The sequence below is a fragment of the Echiichthys vipera genome (genome assembly GCF_963691815.1).
Source record: "Echiichthys vipera genome assembly, chromosome: 12".
NCBI classification, from domain to species: Eukaryota; Metazoa; Chordata; class Actinopteri; order Perciformes; family Trachinidae; genus Echiichthys; species Echiichthys vipera.
Genome location: NC_139837.1, coordinates 3044857 through 3069765, shown reverse-complemented (window position 1 = coordinate 3069765; position 24909 = coordinate 3044857). Strand labels below are relative to the sequence as shown.

The 24909-nt window shown below is 45.6% G+C and overlaps 1 protein-coding gene across 1 annotated transcript in view; it reads left to right on the top strand.

Annotated features, from left to right (window-relative positions):
* kif6 (kinesin family member 6) overlaps positions 1 to 24909 on the top strand; it is a gene marked incomplete at its 3' end in the record, with an annotated part of 86105 nt that overhangs the window by 4201 nt on the left and 56995 nt on the right. The window contains exons 4-10 of the mRNA XM_083924528.1: positions 4762 to 4909; positions 5114 to 5227; positions 8080 to 8205; positions 12694 to 12900; positions 13296 to 13439; positions 14097 to 14183; positions 21508 to 21611. Coding sequence (XP_083780654.1) covers positions 4762 to 4909; positions 5114 to 5227; positions 8080 to 8205; positions 12694 to 12900; positions 13296 to 13439; positions 14097 to 14183; positions 21508 to 21611 — 930 coding nt within the window. The remainder of the gene's footprint in view (positions 1 to 4761; positions 4910 to 5113; positions 5228 to 8079; positions 8206 to 12693; positions 12901 to 13295; positions 13440 to 14096; positions 14184 to 21507; positions 21612 to 24909) is intronic.

Sequence of the window (24909 nt, the reverse complement as noted above, 5' to 3'; positions counted from 1 at the left end):
ATCCCTGCCCGCCTGTGCCCAGCCGAGCTCATCTCTCCACGTCGTGGCCCGGGCCGCACGTCTTGTTGATAGGAAGTCGGTAAAGCTCGGCTTTCTCTCACATGGAAACGGAGGGTGTGTGTGATTTTTGGCGTGCTTCACATACTTAAACCACTAAGTGGACTGAGCTGGCAGGCGAGATGGCATACTGGGCCATCTTGAGTGTGAGAGCGTTTTCAAGCCACAACACAGAGCTATACCGTAGCAGCTAGCTTCTTTTGGTCTTAATTTGTCATGCACGAGGAGAGGACCACGCTCATTAGATCAAGCTGCTGAAAGACGTGGCCCTCACGATCAACAGTACAAGGGATTCGTCCGCGCTGTTGAACTGAATGGAAAAGGGGAGATTCAGCTAGGCCTGCTTTAAAATGTAAAGCCAATATAGCCACATATAGCTTTCGGTAAAATCAATGGTTGATGACTGAGTAGGATAATTGAATGAAGAAGAATTACTTTATTAATCCGGCAACGGGAAATTAAATTTTTTCACACTGTCATTATTCAGGTTACACACACACAGGCCCGAAATACACACATATGAACAAACAGGACCTATATACATGCAATTAATGGAGAGATGTCAGAGCGAGGGGGCTGCCAATGGATCGGCGCCCCCAGCAGTTGGGGGTTCAGTGCCTTGCTCAGTGCCCAGGAGATGAACTGGCACCTCTCCAGCCACCAGTCCACACTCCACTCATGGTCCACTCAGGGACTCGAACTATAATGACAATTATACAATAACAATGTGAGTTAAGAGAATAGAGAGGGAAAGTAGCTGCTCCTGTACGTCTTTCGTCTTCACAGAAGGGAAAAGAGATGACGTTACACTTTATTTGTTCTTGTTATAATAGTTTGGACACTTCATTACACTTTATTTATTATTGTATAGAGTTTGAATGTGACGCCCTGTAAATCTGGATGGATTTTGATCGGCTGTCCGTGTTTCTCTCATTGATCAAATCGTTCTGAAAGTGATTCGAACGCTATCCATTGCCACTGTCTGCAGACGGCCCTTTACATCGTCTGTCAGAGCTTTGCCCCTTGCCTCGACTCGGCGTTAAATCAGGACGTTTCCAAAGGACACAGAGGGAATTCACTTCCTGTGATCAGACGTTCAGTTGTGCTGTTATTATGTTCTTGTCAGATTCTGTCCTGCTGGCTCAAATTTAGCTCAACCACCTCCATTCCTCCCTGGGCTTCTGAGTCACAATAGGGGCCACAAGTGCTCTGCATTATCTTTGCTATTAGAAGATGTATAAACAGCACGGTGAGACATCTGGGTCTGCTGACTAAGGCCTTGAATGACCTGACTCACACAGGTTCACTGACTGGTATTGCGTTGCCCCCCCCCCCGGCCAACCCTTTAACAGTTCCCCCTTTGTTGTGGCAGATGCTAAACATCAGGTTAAAACGTTTCAGTCACCACCAGGCTGCCTTGCCATATCAACTTGGTGTCTCTTAGTATTTGATATGACTATTATGTCTGCAGCCTGGAGGACACTAGTCATCCCGTCTAGCCACGACCAATCTGTCTCCCCAATCAGACATTTCTAAGTCCACTGTCAGGTCCTCGCCCCCTCTGCAGGACGCCCGTTTACACAGCGAATGCTCTGAATTCCTTTTAAATGCAGACTCACCACAGTGACTAAAAGAAAGGAGGGGGTGGAGGAAACAATTCTGCCTGTTTTCTATTGAAATACGTTGCTTTCAAACACAATCGCAGGAACAGGCCAAGACTTAGGCCTCACATCCGTGCCACAAAAATATCGAAATATACTGAAAGGCACTTAAGCTGAGACTGATGTAGACTAAGCTATGTGGAGCTCAACTGGTGTGCTGATAAATATGAAGCTTATGTTGATGTTGATATTGATACGGCCCCAGTTACAGAGGCACGTGTGGTCGCAGTCATCACAAACAGGATCAGATCTGGAATGAGAAAGTTTTTCCTAAAGCCCCTCAGGAAACATTTATTCAGGTTTTGTCACTTTGAGTCGCAGCAGTTTCGCTGTCACCGCACTCAAACTCAGTTTCATGCACACAGGCGCCGATCCCCTCAACTGGCAATAACTGTCAGGTCGATGTTTTGGTTGGTGCTGCGTCGTACTTGGCACACACCGAGTTTAGCCGAAAGCTCTAACTCGTTTACTCGAACACAAGTCTCCGTCTCTGCTGCGGTGTAACCGAAACCAGTCATTTCGATCCCAACACAGTAGTTTAAAAACAAACCAGCATTAATAGCTCCAGTAGAGGACGGGCCAGTATAATGATGTTGGGCTGGCAGGGCAGAGACTCTATCTGCACCGTAATCCCATTTCGCAAGACTTTGAAACCTGTAGCCTGAGTTCAAAGGAGAACGGGGGTCTGTTCTGTTTCATCCCTAACAATTTCACCTCAGAATATTGGACCTACTGCTTCTTAGAAAAGAAACAACAGGAAGAACAAGAATTTTCTGGACGACGAGTTGCCAATCTCCAGGAAAGCTGAGGTGTAAACAGGAACAAGCATTGGGAGACACCCAAGCCTCAGTGGCAGCGCTGAGGCCGCATCATTAGCACTGACATTAAACTAAACACAGAGCCAGTGTCTCTCCTCCCCGCTGCCAATCACTGCCATGACTCATTCCAGATTAAATGGACGCCCAATGGCCATCCAACCGACCAACCAACCAACCGCCGTCCTCATGAGTGGACACAGTGTTTTATATAAACCGACGTGCACTTTTTTCCCTTACCCTTCTCACGCAGGGTGTGGAATTGTACAGTACACAGGAAGGGAAAGCCACACGCCGCTCTACTGGGTTGGCAATGCCATCAGAATAAGTGAGAGGCTTAGGTTTGTTTATAATTCATCTTGAAAAATATAGTATCAAGATATCCTTTTCCTCGCAACTGGCAAGTCAGAGTGCACAGGGTTTATCCTCACCTTTGATCTAAGCTTGTGTTTCAGAGTCCTCTCCATCATTTCACTCATTTCTTCATGGTTTGTTTCCAAGACTACAGAACAGAAGTGTGTTTTTCTGCCAATTCATCCTACAGCATACGAGTGCCTCCATTTTGGATGTTCTTTCATTCAATCAGAGCTAGAGATCATTGGTTTCCACGGCCCTCCGCACGTGCAGAAGGGCAGTTCAGTGCCAAACCAAAATATACCAGGCCCTGCCTAGGCGAGTGGGTTTGGGCCCTTTCCTTCACTCATACTCCGAGACATTCCTTCATCACCGGCAGATGTCTGTCGCCATAGCAGTTCTCCAGTCACTGCCATCTTTTCCTGTGGATTTAAAGTGTCAGATTCAATTCACTCAGACTTTTGGTGTCTGCTTAGGGATAAGCTTGACAGTCTTATAGTCCTATCTTAAGTGATGCATCACACCACGCAAATTATTTACAGCCAAACGGATGCATTCTGCTTTCTGCAGATCATACCATGTTTATGTCAGCGAGACTGTTTTCTACCAGAACATGATTTAATGTTTAGAAAATGTATTTTGTTTCTTATTCTGTCACCCTTTTGTCTAAAATGCTCTATCTTAGCTGATGTCTCTTTAAGCCCCTTTGGGAGCGGCAGAAGCTCAGTCCATAGGTGACTTAGCTGGGAACAGTAGGGTCGCTCGTTCGAGTCCCTGTGTGGCATCTGACATCTCTCTATTAATTGCATGTATAGGTCCTGTCTGTGCATGTGTGTGTATTTCAGGCGTGTGTGTGTGTGTGTGTGTGTGTGTGTGTGTGTGTGTGTGTGTGTGTGTGTGTGTGTGTGTGTGTGTGTGTGTGTGTGTGTGTGTGTGTGTGTGTGTGTGTGTGTGTGTGTGTGTGTGTGTGTGTGTGTGTGTGTGTGTGTGTGTGTGTGTGTGTGTGTGTGTGTGTGTGTGTGTGTGTGTGTGTGTGTGTGTGTGTGTGTGTGTGTGTGTGTGTGTGTGTGTGTGTGTGTGTGTGTGTGTAACATGATTAATAATAAGAGAGAAAAAATTCAATTTCCCCGTTGCGGGATAAATAAAGTTCTCCTCTATCCACTATGCAATAAAGGTCAAAATGCCGAAAGTTAAGGACTTTGGTTTATTAAATCTTCTTCATACAAACAAACATACAGTAGATCATATACAGTGTCTATTCCTAGTGTCCATGGTATGACCGTAGACTTTATATTATGTAACTGCTGCTGATGAACCAGAACATTCGCCCATTGAAATATGTTTTCTCATAATGTTTGTCACATTCATGGAATTAAAGGAAATTGCTAGCTTAAGTGGAAGCGTACCTAGGTTCCCCGGGTCCTATGTTCCCCGCTTTGTATGTGACCGGGGAACACTGAAACCACTCACTCATCAATCATCTTCAGCCTCTTATCCGGGGTCGGGTCGCAGGGGCAGCAGCTCCAGCAGGGGACCCCAAACTTCCCTTTCCCGGGACAGATTTTTTAAGAACGGTCTGACAGAAAGGGTCCTATGTTCCCCGTTCAGTTATTTTTTTCCACAATCAGTGCCAAATTCCCTGGCAAATGGACCTATGTAGACCCTAACCCTGACCTTCACCCTGACCCTAACCCTAACCTCTATCCCTAACAAAATGCTGAATTAAATCCGCGATAGAGGCTCACAGTATGCGACCAGGGAGCATAGGGATGACCCAGCTTACGTAAATGTCCACAAAAGGAGCTTGTTGAAAGTGCTTCTACCTTGAAATATCCTGTAAAAATAGCCCCTTGTGTGTTTTTGTGTGTGTGCAGTGTGTTGGCGGGCTATAATGGCACCGTCTTTGCCTATGGCCAGACAGGCAGTGGGAAGACCTTCACCATCACAGGAGGGGCCGAGCGCTACACTGATCGGGGCATTATTCCCCGCACCCTTTCCTACCTGTACGAACGCTTCGCCCAGGTCAGCACAGCAGGGTTAGCTTGTTCTCTCCATTCATTTAAGGGTTCACCTACACTGGTACAATGGGCACACACACATAAGAAGTAGTACCCTACTCTCTCTCTGCCATCATCTAAATTTGAACATTTGCTTTCGCCAAAGGGCAAAGATTTACATCTTTAAACTACCAGTCCAATTTTAAATCCTGTGCTTTATGCTTCACAGGACAGCAGTATGGTTTATACCACACACGTCTCCTACTTGGAGATCTACAACGAGATGGGATATGACCTTCTGGATTCCCGACATGAAGCATCCCGACTGGAGGACCTACCGTCAGTGTCCTTTTTATTACTCTAACCTTTTCTACGCTGTTTCCGCAGACACCCAGTCACATCTGAAAATGTGCTAGCACTTCAATTTACAGGTCAGCACACTTCATGCTGAGTAGGTGATAATTAGCGTATCGAAAGAGTTGCGTCTCTCCTTCCGTCTGCCCATTTCTAATCACTTCTTCTGTGGTAGTCGGATGGCTATGATGTTAGAGCGCCCTCTACTGCCCATAACAAATCACTTCATTACATTTAAATCTAATGTGGGTTACTAAGGGCGCACTTACACCGTGCCCCGTGCTTTAGGGTCCTTGTCCCCCCCTCCAGGCCCGTTTGTACTCACACTACCTGGGCCTCGGAGAATGCTTCTTGCTGCCTATACGTCATCACGCCGTAACACGTCACACGCATTGACGACGTCATGGCGATGCGTGGCTTTGTTTCCAGATCTTTCCGTAGACCTCTGAGTTTTTGTGCGTCTTGTCGACTGTTTTTGAATCTTTTCATCGACCAAATCTGCAGTAAACACTCCACCTCCGCATCACACCAACGTGAACCTTTCACCGCCATTGTTTGAAATGTCCGCGCATGGTCCCTCCTTCTTTTTTCTATGTCCCAACAGGCGCACAGGAGATGACCTCAGAACCGCCGTAGGCCTCGTGCTCGTACACGCGTGCACGCTCGTGCTCGTACATGTGCAAACGTGCTTTACGAAAGCCCACCTCTCCCAAACGGGTCGTACGCTCCCACGGTTGCACTCACACTGGTCAAAGGAACCAGACTTTAACCGTAAAACATGCTTGGGCACAGTACAGATGGACAGTGTAAGTGCGCCATAAGTATTAGTCGGACCCGTGACCACCCTGTACTTGCTAATTATTACCTACTTACCAGAAATAAAGCTTTTGTAATAATGCCTTTCAATTACCTTTATAGCAATTACTATAACCTGTTAATTGAAAAGTAGCAGAATAAAATGATCATTCTTGGGGTAATTTGGAGGTAATTTGAAATATGTAACGTGCTAATTATAACCAACTTACCAGGAACTTTGTGAACCTGTAGAATGAAGTGTTACAGAAAATTAAAGTCAGTGTATTTTAAGCCTTGAGGTAATGCGTTAAACAAGTGTTAGATCCACTTCTTATACGTTGAAAAGACCGATAACCCCGGTTCCATTATTCTCTTAAACACTTGTGGGTTACGCCAAGCGTGGCCCGGACTCTAGTATTTACCACCTCACTACGAACTGCCAGCTGACATAATGAGACTATGCGACAGCAATGGATGTGGTCAACCTGGTGGCAGACTCCGCCACTGGAGTGGAGAACAAGAGGGTCATGTGGAGAAGTACTGTAGTTTTTCATGGCTACTGACGGCTGCAGCTGGTCTGAGGGAAATGTCCATCTACCTCTTTTTCTCACTCTCTCTTTCTCCCTCTTTATTGCTCCCATTGTTGCCATGCCCTGTCTCTGAAACCGCCTCTCTCCCATGTGTTTCATCCTGCTTCATTTGTACTTTGTGTCCATCTTTCTTTGTTATTGTAAATTCTGTCTCAAGCTCTGTCTGTGTGCGATCTTACTTTTATGTTTTGGCCTTTATTTGTCAAACTGCATCGTCTCCGTACATCGTTCCATTTCAGTTTCTTCGCTCGTAGAGGATCCAGCTCAAGGTTTAGATACCCACAAATCACAGTCTTCTGGAAATAGACAGTGCCCGTCGTTAACCATGCTGCGGCCACACTTGCTGATTCAAGAAGAAGCTGTGGCGCTGACAAACGTCTCTCTTTCACTGTTGGTCTGCTTCTGTCTTTCACTCTCTTCCCCCTTCTCTTCGTTCTGACATTCTTGCACTCCTTTGTTCTCCTCTCTCTCCCTCTTTGTTGCGGGCGGCTGTGGCTCAGTGGAGGAGTGGGTCGTCCTCCATTTGAGAGATCAGCGGTTAGATCCCCAGCTCCCCTGGTCTGCAAGTCGAAGTGTCCTACGGCAAGACACTGAACCCCGAATTGCTCCTTGTGCTGTGCATGGGTGTGTGAATGTGGTGTGATGGTTACATTAGATGGTCTGTAGATGTCCACTGTCGTCAGTGTGAACGTCCGTGTGAACGGGTGAATGTGACAAGTGTGAAAGCACCTTGAGTAGTCAGAGGACTAGAAAGGCGCTATATAAGTACAAGTCCATTTACCAAGTCCATTCTCTCCATATCATGCCTTCAGCCTTCCACCCTCTAAGTATCTTAATTTGTGTAAAATACAATAATCAATCTCATTTTCAGTCGGTGGGGCTGGTTAGGAAAATAACGCTGCCAGAGGAACAGGCCTTTAATCACAATAAGATTGATACTGTTTTATCAAACTACCTCAATTACCTACACATGTTAACATAATTACCCACATGTGTTCTCCAGTCATTCCACCTCGTTTGACGTCTCAATCCAGTAGCCGTGCTGTCACAACCCTAGAAGTGTGATGGAAATGATACGGTTAGATCGTAGGAGTCTTTTCAGCCCCATCTGTCTAAGCACACCGTCTGTGAGAAGGCTTGACGTGGGCGAGAACCGATCACCTGTTTGTTTTGCGAGCCCTGTCCGTTATCAAGTCCTGAATCCCCGGTTAGATAAAGCACGTGTGTCAAACTGGGTCACAGCGCGCACTGACTCGCAGATGTGCTTTGTTTGGATTTAGAGCCGAGCGAGGCAGAGGCTGAACGGATGACATAACTGACACACAGTCATTAGTTTTCATAATCGCTTCAGTGCGTGATTATTTGGGTTTTGACTGGATTTGTCATTTCGTATTCATTATTTCAAGTCAATTCATGAGGCTGGAGTTTCCTTAACTTTGTTGTTTTTTCCAGAAAGGTGCTGATCATGGAAGATCCAGACCAGAACATTCATCTCAGGAACCTCTCACTGCAACAGTCAGCGAGTGAGGAGGAGGCTCTTAATCTGCTCTTCCTGGGGGACACCAATCGTATGATCGCAGAGGTAAAGAAAAAGGGGAAACACATGCTTCCATTGTCCGCTGACAGAAAAGCATGATGTGCATGATATATGGCCGCTCCCAGGGTAAGTGGCGTAAACTGTATTTTTTGTCCACAAATGCAGTGGATTCAAGATTCACGATTCAAGGATCTTTATTTATCCCGAGGTGTGCGTGATTGTGCAACAGTTTCAGTACAAAGATGAAAGGATCAGAGTGACAATAAGCATAAAAACATAAATCAAATCAAAATAAAGCTAATATGAAATAAATCAAACAATAACTAAGTGTAACAGACATTGTGGTTACACGTAGGTTTATACATGGGCGGCAGTAGCTCAGTCCATAGGTGACTTGGCTGGGAACCGGGGGTCGCTGTTCGAGTCCCTATGAATGGAGTGTGGACTGGTGGCTGGAGAGGTGCCAGATGTGCTTTTGAGCAAGGCATCGAATCCCAAATGCTCAAGGCGCTGGTCACTGGCAGCCCCCTTGCTCCATTGTGTGTGTGTGTGTGTGTGTGTGTGTGTGTGTGTGTGTGTGTGTGTGTGTGTGTGTGTGTGTGTGTGTGTGTGTGTGTGTGTGTGTGTGTGTGTGTGTGTGTGTGTGTGTGTGTGTGTGTGTGTGTGTGTGTGTGTGTGTGTGTGTGTGTGTGTGTGTGTGTGTGTGTGTGTGTGTGTGTGTGTGTGTGTGTGTGTGTGTGTGTGTGTGTGTGTGTGTGTGTGTGTGTGTAAAATGCAAAAAAATAATAATAGAGTGAAAATTGAATTTCCCCTTTGCGGGACAAATAAAGGAATTCTTCTTCTACAATATACAACAACAATCAGCGTGCAGTTTAGCAGCATATTGAAATAAAATAAAGTACAAAGTAAATAAGTGAGAAGGAGCGATAAGTGATAACAGTGTTTAAAATGTAGCAGCATTTCCTACAGAACTAAGTTACAATACATCTAAATAAAGTGATGCAGTGGTGTTATAAAGTGACATTTTCTCAGGATACAGTGTCTCCACTGCTCCTCACCTGACCGGGGGCAGATGAATTATACAGAATTACACAATATGCGCTCTACAGGCTACCTTAAGACCCTTCTAAAATATTATTTTGGTCCCTTTTACCACGGTTTTTCCCAGTAAAACCAAGCTTTCTCTCTGTAATTCCTGTTTATGTTGCGGCGGTTTCTTTTCTACACTCAGACACCCGGACTCCCCACGCTGACGCTGATGAGACATGGTGGTGGGTCAGCTTTTTGCTTTGGAGCAAAGCGCTGATCTCACCTTGTTTACTCTCCTTGCTAGTTTGTAAATAACGGACAGTAAAAGTGAACTGGATAATCAGGTTTCAATCACAATGTTGCTTTCCACTTTGACCATCACTGTATATCAAAGTCAGGTTTTGATGTGGCTCGGAGTTGACCACGAAACAAAACCAATCCCAAGGAAATAGTTTCTCTGGAACTGGTTTCATAGCTAGTACAGTCACATTACTATTGTAGTGTGTTAGAAAATGTGTCTACGAAGTATTCCCCTAAACAATAACACATTTGTTTTAAATCTACCTTGAGGACGCACTCCCGTGTCCACTGCTGTAAAACCCGGGGGTATATTTGCGTGCAAACACATTCTTGGATGTTACATTTGTTCTGTTGGGGTGTTACATAGTTCAGTGGGGACCCCGCGGTTCAGTCCGCCCACACAGAGACTTTTGTGAACTCATCCTCTCTGTGACTTTTGATTTCTCTCGAGCCCCGAGCAAACAAAGAACCGTCAACATAGTCGCTGTGTCACTGCCAGAACGGCCCCACGAGTCTGTGCTCCGCATAGACTTCAAATAAAGTTAACACTAACGCTTTCTTTCTTCTCTCACTCCCGGCCATGTGGATAAAAGATGACACATCCGCTCAGGCTACACTCAGCAGACCATGAGCTCACTCGCTTTGAGACTTGGCGATCCTCTCTGCACTTTTATTGGACAGGAAATCAAATGTACCTTCTCAACTCCTCACCCTTTCCTCACCCTCACCAGGAAACATTTCCTCTCATCTGTTTTCTTTTTCCCTGCGTCCCTGTTTCCTTTCCCTTCACATGTGGGGATGCGAGCCCTGAATCTCTCTCCTTTTCTGCCTCCTGAGCTTATGGAGGGTGAGTAGGGTGCGTAGAAGGTGGTCCGAATGAATCTTTACTTTTAGTCTTTTGGATCAGCGATCTCTACGCGTTAGGTTTTGCCCCTTTATGCTGACCCACTGTGTGTGGTCAGCATGTGGTGACTGAGAACACAGGAGAATAAAGGAAGTGACTCCAGTGAGGTTACATTGTTCTGCTGTTTTCTTTTCCACAGCTAAGACACACTTCAATGTCCCTTAGTGGAGATTATACACTCGGTGGACATCAACACACAGTCTGTAACCATTAAAATATACAGTCTGTGCTCCATGTACTCTTTCCCCTATATAACCTTTATACGTCTGGTGATATAGTACAGTAATATCACGCACAATGCACACACGTGACCGTCTCTCAGCTAGTGCTTGTCTCCATGAATGCCATGGTAAGGACACAATGGCACTCAGAGATAAGAGCCAACAGTCTCTCCTTATCTCTGGACAGCTGCCAGTGTGTTTGAATACTTGTAACTGCCATTCACGAGTGCTGGTATTCATTTCCATGTCACACTTGCATAACGGTCACTTATATGTCACACTATGTTAAAATGAATGCAGTCTTAAGCGACAACCCTGCAATAAATCCTGCCTTCATTATTATGGCTTAGATTTATAAAGCGTCTTTCTCGGTGCTCAAGGCGCTTTACAGAGTCCAGGTTCCCGTCATTCACACAGACACACATGGTGGTGGTGAACTACGTAGTAGTCACAGCTGCCCTGGGGCAGACTGACGGAAGTGTGGCAGCCAATCAGCGCTTACGGCCCCACGACCACCTCCTCAAACATACAGCAGTCACACACATTCACACGAGGCAAGGTGGGTGAAGTGTCTCGCCCAAGGACACAATGATCATGGGATCAAACTGTCGACCATTCAGACATTGGCAGACTTACTCTACCAATTGAGCCACAGTCTGTTTTGGAGGATGTAGTTAATGGGGATGGTCATTTGAAGTCATTTCCATTTTTGCATTGTGAGATTCAATTATTACAGAGTACTCGAGTAAAGCTTATTTAACAGTTAAAGGGGCAGTACTCAAAACACTGAAAATAACCCTCCACACAAATAATGAAATAACAAATTTCGAAATAAATGATCATGATATTTCCTTGGGATTGGTTGATTTGGGCCCGTATGTTGGTGTTGGACAGATGGTTTATCCAATCAGCAACCAGTATTTTCGCCTCTACCCAAAAGATCTCCAAATCAGAGTTCCCAGATGGCTGAGCAAATGCGAATCCATCCATCTGGCGGAGTCAGGTATATATTTATATTTACACCAGGCACTGCAAGAATAAAGCTATGAGAATAATTAAAGTCCCATTCCACTTTGACCAGCATTGGTTTGGAATAGGAAATAGCAGCCTCTGGCCAGGATGTAAAATTGAGTGTTTAACATGGACACTCTATCCTTACTCTTGACCCTGTATTCAGCCCTATTAGGTATGTGATCCTTTGTCAACAACTATGGGCTGTTTCATATTACTAAAGGGATACCTTGAGGAGGAAACATGCACGTGCAGAGTGAAGGGAATTTGGGCTGAGTAAAAGATGACAGCGGTGGTTTAAGATGGTGAAAGATCTGTCACGAGCCTAACAGGCAGGTGTTGGCACATTTACGCAACAACAAGTCAGGGTCAAAGCACCTCTTTGGGATGAATGACCCGGTATGTCTGTGATGATATTTTCCAGCAGAGAGAAAAAGAAAGTCATGTCTATATCTGAGATCAGTGACCGTTCCACAAAAGGAAAAGAATCTCAGCGTTGAACCCACGCTAATTCAAGTCAAGATGCCCTGTCATCATTCGTTCTGATTAAACACTGTTATTTAAGACCGCCGTCATGTGTCGAAGCTGCCAACAAGAAAACAGGAAGACGTCTTTGATCAGCACAGTGTCAGCGGATGTCCATTTCTCCTGTTTCTCCTCTCATGCAGGACTCTATGAGTAACACATCCTCCTCTAGTTAATAAAGCTTTGTTTGTGCAGAGTGACTCAGACTCTATTTCTGTCTCCTCCTGGTCTCAACCTGACTTCTGCTCTTCCAGTGACCATCTGAAAACACCAACCTCAGCTTTTGTTAAACTGCCACCATGTGTTTACTGCTCATCCGTTACACATGGTGTGGCTTTGATCCCAGCAGGAGCAAGGCAAAATAAGTATCAAAGGAAACTTGTTTTTGTTGTTTCAATATGGAAAGATCAACGGATGGAGGATGAAATTCCCTTTTTCTTATTTGTCCACCATGTGTACCCATTCTAGAGGATTCAGAATATTGTCACACGGACCTTAGAGTATTACAGTATTTTCAAAATGTCTTTCTCCTCTCATCTCCAGACTCCAATGAATCAGGCATCGACGCGTTCCCACTGTATTTTCACCGTGCACCTGTGCAGACGTGAGCCGGGCTCGGCGACCCTGCGACGCTCCAAGCTCCACCTGGTGGACTTGGCTGGATCGGACCGAGTTAGTAAGACCGGCCTGAATGGGCAGCTGCTCACTGAGGCCAAGTACATCAACCTCTCCCTCCACTACTTGGAGCAGGTAGTCCCTTCTGAAACATACTCTTTTCATTTGAGGAATAACATATTTAGCATTTTATATAAATAACGGAATACATTGTAAGTGCTTTGTTGACTGTTATTTGGCAAAGCACGTCCAATGATGTCCACAATGAGAACACAAAAGTGTCTTCTGCTGATTCAGGCTACTTCATTTGTTCAGTCTACTCTAAGTTTCACCATAATTCACTTCAGGTCAGACATTTATCATTGATTAAAGGCCATTTTGAAGCTACTGTGTGAACATTAATGACCCACACTTTTGGAAAGATTAATGCCATTTTGTAAAGACATTACGTTACGATGAGGCATTTCATTTGCTACCTCCATCCCTCTCTTGATTTACACATCAGCCGTTTCCATTGCTCCCCTCTTCAGGTGATCATAGCTTTGTCAGAGAAGAGCCGATCCCATATTCCCTACAGGAACTCCATGTTGACGTCTGTGCTGAGGGACAGCCTGGGTGGCAACTGCATGACGACTATGATTGCCACTATGGCAGTGGACAAGAGGAACCTTGATGTAAGGCTAAGTTCAGACCCAAAGCATATTCAAGGAGTAACAAGGTGTTTGAGTGAAATGATGTTATACACCCTTTGGCTTTGCTAGCTAGCTAGCTCTGTCGAATCAAGCACTTGGAGTGTCATAAATAATGCGAAACTGCTTTGTAAAGAAAATATAGATCATGAACATGTTGTCATCTTGATTGAGACTTTACTGTAAAGTAGCAGACATGTGACTTAAGTCATTTCAAGTCCCAGGTTGTGTCAAGTCAAGTCGAGGTTGATTAGCGATAGCAACTGTTAGCAGGCTAATGTTAGCTAACATCTGCTCTCAGACACAGGTTAATGTTACACAGACACTTGTAATGTCAACAGTGACAGTGTTGAACATTTAATATTTAAACTTAAAACATAAAATGAACACAGACATCGTGTCTCAAGTCAAGTCACGAGTCTTTAACTTCCAAGTCCAAGTCGAGGCTCAATATATTTAGTTTCTGCTGAGGCACGTTGCCGCTCATTAAAACAGTGACTTGAGTCGCTTCAAGTCCATGTCACACTGACTAGTCCACATCCTTGCAGTTGAGTGCTATATTAAGGAGTAATTAGGAGTAATATTCTTCCCTGTGGCAGAAAAACAAACATTAAAACATCTTTTTCAACCTTTTTTCTTCAGGAGTCCATCTCCACGTGTCGCTTTGCTCAGCGCGTGGCTCTCATTAAGAACGAGGCAATATTGAATGAAGAACTGGATCCTGCCCTGGTGAGACGTCCACACACTCGCAGCACATCGCTAGTCACTACAAATACCATAGGTTAGCCAAACAATCACCCCACAGGAGCGTGACTTAATGTGCTTTTGTGTTATGGACAGACCCTCCTCATAGCTTCCGGACCTTACATTGATCAGCGAATGAGTTGCCGTGACAATCCAGCTTTTAAATAATGAATTAACTAGATGTAACCCACCATGTGCTCAAGTGTTCTCTTTAAGTCTCCAATGCCAAATTAGTGTTTTCCAAGAAGCAGTTTTCCACCTTCAACACGTGGACGCCTGTCCATCTTGTGATATTTAGACTGGCCGCAGGTCCTGTTTGCATTCTCTGTCTGTCTTGTTTACATGCTTCCTATTCTGTTATGGCATATTTTATCCCAGTACCTTACAGCCTCTTGAGAAAGCATCATCCATCCAGATGGAGACTGGGGGTGTACACATGTATTTACACACATCCATGCAAAGTCACATTGCATGAATTCCTGCCTAGATGTGGTTGATCTGAGGACATGGTGTAACGTTTTAAAAAGTAGAGTGTGCAGTCTGGTTTTCAGATGGAGAGCAGAGAAAGTTTTGGGGGGTAATGTGTTATTGGTTTGTTACAACATATGTGCTCACAGTTGTATGGCCTTGTTGTATCAGAGTTGTATTGCCTCTGTGCCGGCGATAGCTATGGCCCGATGCTCTCAGGTCGTCCGTCCGCTGTCCCAGTCTTCTATCTCAGGAAGGGAGGGAATTTCTTCAAATTTGACCGCAATGTCCACCTAGACCAGGGGTAGGTGGGCAATTCTGGCCATAGAGAGCCACTGTCCTGCATGTTTTAGGTTTCTCCCTACCCTAACACACCTGAGTCTAACAATAAGCAAACTGTGACGAGCATCAGCTTCTTGATAACGAGCAGATCATCAGACTCAGGTGTGTTAGAGCAAGAGAAACTTAAATCATGCAGGACAGTGGCTCTCCAGGACCGGAATTGCCCACCCCTGACCTGGACTCAAGGATGGACCAAATGCATGTTTCGCCGTTACTGTAGAATTCCTGTAGTCTCGCGAGACCCTCCTGATCTCGCAAGCTCCAATGTACTTTACACGCAGATCAGTCTGGTAACATGCAAAGGAGAACATTTGTTTGACCAGTCACCGAACCAATCAGCGCTGGTTTATGGCGGCTCGTTGCAAGTGAGATGCAACGAGAAGCGACTGTTCAGTGTAAACAACATGGCGGCGTCCGAGCAAGCCGCTCACTAACTCTTTGTTCTCTGGATCCTTCTGTTGAATATGGACCGGGCTCCTGAAATTGGGCCTTTGATCTGTAAATTCACATGTTACATAAACTGCAAATCTCCTTTACCCACATGTTGTTTCCTTTCTGAGCTTTGCCTCCACGCTGTTAGCACGTTATGCGCTTCGTTGATCTGGTTGTGAACGACAAATGGTTTATCCAATCAGCAACAAGTATTTTCGACCCTTCCCAAAGGATCTCCAAACAAGAGTTCCCAGATGAATACTCAGATCAAATCAAATCAAATTGCTTCAAAAACTTCACTACATATATGATATGAGTCTGGACAGACATAGATGTAAACTGCAACTATACTGGTTGACTGTAACTCTAATTTACATGGCGGTCCATTTATATCTGCCTTTTGTTCCAAATACATACATTATATAGGAAGTCACATGAGAGATTGCTTGAGCAGTTTAGCCAGGTTACCCTGATGATGGTTTCCCTCCTCCACTTTCTCCTTTTACAACACATGTCACACCTTCCCCTCTAATAGCGTGCCAGGAAGCAGACCTGGTAGTTGTTGTATAGGCCCCTCGGGGGATATACAGTAGTGAGTTATCACAGCTATATCCGCTTCCTTCCCTCCCACCCAGATCTGCCTGAGGATCAACTGCTACTGTATTACTGCGAGTGAGACTTGGCTGGCCACTTGCAAACCCTACAGAGGTATTTTTAAGAGAGTCTGCGGCCGGCCCAGTAATTGTGACAGTGTCTGGCTGCTCCCAATTGGGTCCAGCACAGTTGCAGCTCCAGGCAAAACCCAAACTCCGCAGGCAAATTTCATGTCTCTGTTTCTGTCTTTTTAGTGTTTCTCATTTTATCCGTTGCTCTGTCTCTCCCTCTATCTCTCCCCCTAGTTCAGTGAGAGACAAAGTAAAGCCAACAGTGCAGTTTGCAGATTAGAATGATGTCATTTATTGTGGTTTGGGGTGACACTCAGACTCCCATTTTTGGCCCGCCCCTGCCTGCAGGCATACTGTCTTTTGGACATGCCGGCTCTGGTAATTGATTTGAAACCTGGAGTTTGCTTTTCACAATCTCGCAGTCACTGTTTGGTACATCGTTCAGACCGCACACTGCCTTAATGGTGCTATACTGTAGCCTGCAGGCTGCAAAATGCACGTCTTCAAAGCCTGAACAGCAGGAAACCAGCCAGACCAGACAAAACATTTAACAAGTCTCTGATGGACGGGGAAAGAATGAGGTGTTGAAAGTGACCTGTGATCATAATGAAGCCAACCACAGTGGCTACACCATATAAGGTTGGCTCTGTTGGTCTTTCTAAGAGCACTTAGGTCATTCTTATCCTTTATTTCAAGTGTTAACTTAAAGGAAACTTGAGTATTGTGAGCAGGAGGTGCTTAGTTTGAGTCGAGCGGAATTCCCGTCAAATATCTTTCCGTGATTCTTAAAGGGTCAAAAAAGTTGATCTTAAGGTGTTGTTATGCAGCTTAAGGGAAGGGTATTAGGAGGCTGGGTGACCCTCCTGAACCTGGACTCTCCCTTCACTTTAAGATACACACAACATCTTGCTTGAGAAGACCGCTCTGATTAGCGCATACCTGTGAGTCAAACAGAATCCTGCTTATAGCCCACAAGAGAGACGTGTTTGGCAAACGCGTGTGAAAATTCCTGCGGGTGGCTGCTCTCCTTAGGTCCCTCGTCTAACTCGCCCAAGAGCCTGGCGTCCGTTAGGACAGAACAGCTCTACTTGCCTTAGACTAAAATACCTAAATGGTGTTGTGCAGGGAACACAGCCCCATTATTGTGTTGTGTGGGATAAAGACTTCGCCCCCATGTTTAGGTGGAGTGGAAATGTCTTGCTTTATAAAAACAGCAGCCTGTTTGTGAGAAACACACTGTATAATACATATGCATCTGAGGTGTAACCTGTGGTTACGCTGCAGCGCTTACACTTTACAGTGGGTGGTTGTCTACACAGAATGGACATTCAAGAAGTAGATGTGTAATTTAAAGTTAGGACTGTTTGTACAAGTTAGTTGACTCTTTCAGACTTAATTGCGTAGAATGTTTCTCCGCGTATAGAAAACAGACATACATGCAGAGTTGCATTCTTCCACTGACTTGGGTTTCCATACAGTAGGATACGCTGGCATCATCAGTCGCATAGCCTGAGTCAGTTTTTATCCAGAGTGTATGGAAGCCTGCCGTGGTGCTGTGGTACCAGCGTGGCCTCGCCGCTCCGAAATAGACTGCACGATTCTGCTGACCAACAACTGGCGGTCAGTTTTTCAGGATGCAGCTGGGAGAGTTACATCAGACCGAGGGCTCCAAAAAAGAGATACAGGGAGCGGCTCTGGTGAGGGACGGCCAGCTACGATGTTAAAAAATATGATACGGGGTGGATTTGGGGTGAAGTTTTCGTTTAGCTAAGTGGCACCTTCCCAAAACCACACTGCAGGTCTGTTTCTTCTCAGGGACATCTCGAGTTGACAGTGTCTGACTGTACGACCGGTTTTGACTTTCGAGTTAGAAAATATGTTTTTTAAAGGTGGCAGCGCTCTGCTAAATGAGATCACTCACACTGACCTTTGACCTTGAGTTAGTTTCCACTGAACCCTCTTAGCCGCCTAGCGACTTCGCGTCACTTTCTGTCGCGTTTGCTCTTTGCCACTGTGGCCGGTCCAGCCTTTCAGTCCGCGTTAGTATTCTGAGGTGTGGTCAAATTCAGTGGTGACACTTAAGTGGGATTTATACTGAAGGAAGAAGTGGGTCATGTGAGAAACAGAACAATGCAATTTGTTTTTTTAGGTGGTTTAGTTTGTTGTTTGGTGGTGGGATATGTGCAGATGTTCTAGTACAGCTGGTCTGGCTTTATCTCAGAAACTACACCATGCGTTGATTTAGGTGTTGGCGTATTTTCCCTACCATTATTACGTAATTACACTTTTTAGATGTAATGTATACAGGGTCATCCTCTTCTTGCACTGATCCCCCTTCTGCGAGGGATAAGCAAATTGATAACTGGCCATTTAACATCTTATACAATTATCCGCAAACAAATCAAGCTGTAGGTTTCATTAGGCTGATCACTCCATATGGGCTGTCTGTTGTGTGCGTGGCCCCTTTCACATTTAATCATAGCACCTCATGTTCGGGTTACGGCACACTGCTAATTAATGCTCAGCATCAAAATAAGGGCGCAGGTCAAGTGGGCTCTCCTCTGACCTCCTGCTTCCGGTGTGGACCAGGAGATTTAGGCTTTAATCCCTTTGAACAAGTCAAACAACAAAGAATAAAGTATTAAAAGCACTGTTAGTAATGTAGAGAACTGAGTGTGACAGTAATGGTAATTACCATTGGCAGGTGATACATTTCAGAATTCAATTTTTAGAAGAAATATTTACTTGTGTACCCAGGAAACTTCTGGTTTATAAGACACACAGATGCATAGTTGATCAATCAGTCAGTCCATATTTTATAGTCAGTGAAGCATTAACACACAAAAGTCGATAGACCAACTTGAGACGGTCCTGTACCATCAGAAGAGCAGTAATCGTCAGAATCAATTGTTCATGGTTATCTGCTCCATGACTTTGTATCTTGATGTGACGACGTCTTCGTCCAATTAAATGTGTCAGAAGCAACTTCATGGTAGCTAGTTTTAAAATGGGTTCCCCAAACCCTGTACTCACCACCATTGGTAAGGTGCTGGATTCAAGTTGGTGGATGGTTTTAAATACTTGAGCGTCGTTCTTGAGTAACAGGCTCGATACCCTCACCAAAGTGGCGAGGCTACTTCCCTTCTGAGGGGCCAAGATCCCCCTCTTTGTTCAGAGTTTCCGCTGTTTCAGGAACAAAAGATATAAAGTTTCCTTCGTCCCTGCTGCCGTTAAAAAGTAAATAGTATTTAACTGTTGTCTGTTGATCCAAAATTGTACAAATGCACAATTTGCTTATTCGCTCAGATTGCTATTTTGCACCAATTGCCTACATAGTTTGCTTGTTCTCGTCACCTGGATGCTGAAGAACCTCCGACTGAACTCTTCTGTAAACTATGACCTGTTGTTTGTTTGTTGTCATCAGTGCGTGAAGCCTCTCAGCAAACCAACTTCTCCCTGTTAAGAACAATAAAGATGCTTTAAAACTCCCTAACCCTTTAGGTGCTAGGAAGCTAGACGCCTGCTAATCCATGCCTAGACTGACATGAGGCCACGCAGGCTGATCTTTGCAGACATGGACCCTTTCAGAGAGGAAAAAGAGAGTGCCACATGCTTATCACCGGAGATGAAAGGTCATACGTCAGGCCAGGGCTGCCCTGGACACGTCGGTGTTTTGCAGGAACTCCTATCATGCCTTAAATACCATATTTGTCTTTTATTTTGTATATGCAAATGGCTGTCTCCGGCCTACCTGGGCTCAACTGGTGGAGATTGTGGTCCCGGGGTGCACAGATCAAAAGACATATTGTAGTTAGTGTTAATCAGTGGTATAACAGATAGATAGATAGATAACTTTATTTATCCCCGAGGGGAAATGAGGTCATTGTAGCAGCGGTACAAAGCAATCAGAAGTACTAAAAATAAGATAAAATACAAAATATGAACCACAATAAAATAAAAGTAGAGTATGGCTAATGATAATGCTTCATGCTGTTCATAAAATCAATGTCCTGGTCCAGTCACATCTCCTCTCCTCTTAGTTTAACCTTTAACAATTATAGACATTCTTGCCCTTAGCGTTATTTTTACTGTTGTATTTTTTGCAAAGATCACCATCCAAGTACTTATTTAAGAAGCTATGTCTGGGCTCGGTGAGATGTTTTACTTCTCTATATAAATCTACAGTAACCAGACTCGGACAGCGGTTACTAACGGCAACCACCCTGTTGGCTCAGTGTGCAGGGCCTTAACCAAACACGTGCAGACCCACAGCGGTAGAAGGTTTTATGTGTACTCTTTCTTTTTTTTGCCACTGTTGCCTTTTAATGCTAATTTATGTTTTGCTTTCGGCACTTTCTCGCTGGAGCATCCCGTCGTCTGGAATCACTTAAGCCCGTGCTCAGAATGCATCAGCGAGATAAGCCACAAGATCAGTTTAAGGAGGATTGTCTCATCAGTTGGCAGCAGTGAAATAGCCTCTGTCCGCGTGCGTCTGTGCGTGAGTCTGTACTTGTGTTGTACTTGTTAGGATGGCCGTGTAGCAGCTGGACTTTAAATAGCACAAAACTTGAGACAGAGGTTAAGTGCAGACCAACCAGGGGTCTGTTTCACCCAAAAGGAACAAAGGTTCAAGGTTCAAGGTATCTTTAACCCTGAGGGGCAATTTGGTGTAAAGCCAGCAGTCAAAGAGGCACTGTCGCCTCACAGCGAGAGGGTTCCAGGTTCGCATCCCAGCTGGGGCCCTTCTGTGTGGAGTTTGCATGTTGTCCCCGTGTCTGCGTGGGTTTTCTCCGGGTTCTCCGGTTTCCTCCCACAGTCCAAAGACGTGCAGGTGTTCGGTTCATTGATGACTCTAAATCACCCGTAGGTGTGAATGGTTGTCTGTCTCTGTTCGTCTCTATGTGCCCTGTGATAGACTGGCGTCCTGTCCCGCCTCACGCCCAATGTCGGCTGGGATTGGTTTGGCATTAAACACTGATGAAGCAGTGAAAAGGTTCTGTATACAGCAATGTGGCTCAAACTCATTTGTTTTAAATTTGGCTTTTATCTCGTTTTGGAAAAGAGCTCTTCATATGCTGGTGAGCTTTTTTGCACAGAGCATCCACATGGGTGCTTTCTCAGTGGGAGGGGACAGGTGTAGATTTGTCCGGTTCCCAGGCGAACAACATCATCATTGCACATTTTAGCACGACTTCCACACATCATTAATATCTGTAATCCGTAAAAACCTTAGTTTGTGCCTTATTCCTTTTACCATCACTGTTTACAAAACTGTGCTACAGAATATCAGTAATTAGAGGTCCTTCGTTACAGTTCTGTCGATACAAATGTACGATGCTTTACTGTCCGTGATGAGCACATTAAGTCGACCTCTAACTTTGCTTTTCGTCTGTGTATTTCAGCTGATCGCCCGTTTGAAGAGGGAGATCCAGTCTCTTAAAGAAGAGCTGGCCCTGGTGACAGGACAACAGAGAGACGACCAGCTTACCGAGGAGGAGATCCAGAAGTATGTCACCTCCTCTTCCCTGATTCCTCATCCCGTCCCTTCCACCCCGTCCGTTTCTCTGCATAACCTAGATATTATGACCTGTTACCTCCGAATTTTCAGATAACAGATTAGTGGAGTCAAGAAACCCTTTCTGCGTCCAAAATCGGATATTATGCATTACATACCTGATATGTTTACTATGGCTCTGCAAACTTGTCGTGAATAACCGATAATGTGGATCTTTTCCGACGCACTGAGCTGTAATTACCACGTCACTTCCTGGGAGCCTCTTTGTCAGTCAGAGACGTGTAGCCATGGTAACCCCTGCCAACCACAGCTCTACAGGAAGTGCCAAATAAAGCTTAAATGACTGAAAAAGGTAAGCGGCTAGTCCAACGGTTGCAGGAGAAAATATGACTGATTTTTATGATGTAGAAATCTTTACTCCAGGGAGGGAATGAGTCCTGACCCCAAGTGAAGGAGTTCCTCGGGATCATGTTCACGAGTGAGGGGACGATGGAGCGTGAGTTTGGCCGGAGAATCGGAGCAGCGGGGGCGGTGCTGCAGTCGCTCTACCGCACCATTGTGACGAAAAGAGAGCTGAGGAAGGCAAAGCTCTGGATCTACCGGTCAGTCCTGGTTCCTACCCTCACCTGTGGTCATGAAAGCTGGGTCAGGACCCAAAGAACCAGGTCGCGGGTACAAGCGGCCGAAATGTGTTTCCTCAGGAGGGGGTCTGGAGTCTCCCTTAGAGAGAGGGGGAGAAGTTCAGCATCCGTGAGGAACTCGGAGTAGAGCCGCTGCTCCTTTGCGTTGAAAGGAGCCAGTTGAGGTGGTTCAGGATCATCTGGTAAGGATGAACCCTGGGCGCCTCCCTAGGGAGGTGGCCCAGGCACGTCCAGCTTGGAGGAGGCCTCGGGGAAGACCCAGGACCAGGTGGAGAGATTAGATCTCCACACTGGCCTGGGAACGCCTCGGGATCCCCCAGTTAGAGCTGGTTAATGTGGCCCGGGAAAGGGAAGTTTGGGGTCCCCTGCTTAAGCTGCTGCCCCCGAGACCCGACCCCGGATAAGAGGCTTGAGATGAGATGAGAAATTTAAAATGAAGTGTTATTGACGTTCCAGGGTTGCCTTGGTCGCTAGCTGTTTATGTGTCACTTACGTTGTTGTTACTGCCGCATTGCATTATGGGATATATATATATGCCAGTGTAGTGTCCAGTGTTTGCATACTGTACTATTGCACCAGGAACTTGTAGTAGTACTATTGTTTTTATCCTAAGATTTCAGAAGCCCAGTCACGAGAGTGAAATGTTGGAAGTTTCTGCAAACCACAGACACATCACGCTGCATCTCTACAACCTGTTCTCATTCCCTCCTGCCACATACTTTATATACACTTTGACGGTCCACAGTCAGACTTTTAAACACACGGTTAGCATCGTGAATTCAATCAACGTACTATTTTTTTCTAATCAGTCTCTGCTTAGATTCTGGCGTAATGTTTTAGCCTTCTGAACGTTGGTATGGGATTTCAGACTGTCTGGATTAAATCAGAATGTTCTAGAGGAGCTCTTAAGAGGTCTTTTGCCACAAGATTCTGGGTTGTACTCTGTGTGGGTTGGACTGTGTGTGTGTGTGTGTGTGCGTGTGTGTGTAATGATGTGACCCCTATGAGCCAGTCATCTCAGGACAGCAGCCTTCTAGGGTGTTTACAGTGCGCCTCAGAGCCCGTGAAGAGAGCAGATGCTCTTTTTTGTACTTGTAACGCTCAAAACCCAGAGATTCTTGAGCAAATATGTCTCATAATTTAAAAGTATTTGGGGTAAGCCTTAAGTGTCTACATAACTTATGCTGTCGGCTATGCATCGATGCTAAGCTCAAACCTCATTCACCGAGGCTTGACCAGATCTAATGGAGTTTCCCAGGGCTCTACTTCAGCCAGAGCTGCTTTACTTCTGCTCACATGGCAGAGGGACCCAGGCCGTCGGGGCCAGAGTTCAGGCCAGAGGTTCCATGGAGGACTTGGCACGTCGCCCCTCCACCGCTGATGTATTTACTGCGCCTCAGTCCCCTCAGTCCGCCGTTTTTATTATTTCCTCTCTACCCAAGTGATTAGCCTCGATTTCCCCCCTGTTTGTGGTCAAACTCACACGGGGAACCTTTAATGATGTCTGTTGTGACCACATTTACTAGACAGGCTGAATTTTGTTGGTGTTTCCTCTCCGGTTAATAGCGTGACTTCTCCAAAGTGCAAATATCTGGGATTTTTACCTTTCCAGAAGAATGTTTTGCTCCCTTCAGTGTGATTCAGTAAGACTCAGTATCAATGCATTCCCATAGTAGAAGTCACTTTGACATATAACTGATAAAACTAAATCTGAGGCCATGGCTCTCAGCAGGAAACCGGTGGATTGCTTACTCCAGGTAGGGAATGAGTCCTGACCCCAAGTGAAGGAGTTCAAGTACCTCGGGATCTTGTTCACGAGTGAGGGGACGATGGAGCGTGAGTTTGGCCGGAGAATCGGAGCAGCGGGGGCGGAGCTGCAGTCGCTCTACCGCACCGTTGTGACTCAAAGAGAGCTGAGGAAGGCAAAGCTCTGGATCTACCGCTCAGTCTTGGTTCCTACCCTCACCTGTGGTCATGAAAGCTGGGTCATGACCGAAAGAACCAGGTCGCGGGTACAAGCGGCCGAAATGTGTTTCCTCAGGAGGGGGTCTGGAGTCTCCCTTAGAGAGAGGGGGAGAAGTTCAGCATCCGTGAGGAACTCGGAGTAGAGCCGCTGCTCCTTTGCGTTGAAAGGAGCCAGTTGAGGTGGTTCAGGATCATCTGGTAAGGATGAACCCTGGGCGCCTCCCTAGGGAGGTGTTCCAGGCACGTCCAGCTGGGAGGAGGCCTCGGGGAAGACCCAGGACCAGGTGGAGAGATTAGATCTCCACACTGGCCTGGGAACGCCTCAGGATCCCCCAGTTAGAGCTGGTTAATGTGGCCCGGGAAAGGGAAGTTTGGGGTCCCCTGCTGGAGCTGCTGCCCCTGCGACCCGACCCCGGATAAGAGGATGAAGATGAGATGAGATGAGATATAACCTCACACCTTCTTAAAACTAGGAAATCTATAAAATTCTGCTGTTTGAAAGATCGTGTTCTTCCTCTTACAGAGTGTTGTACATGGCACTGAAGGGCATTCTCCAGAATCAAACGTAGTATCACAAAACCACCGAACGAAGACCACCGTGTTTGTTTTAAGTCCCCTGTCGTGTAAACCTAGCGTGTTTCTGCACTGAACACGCTACAGTGGAAAATGAAAAACCGCACATT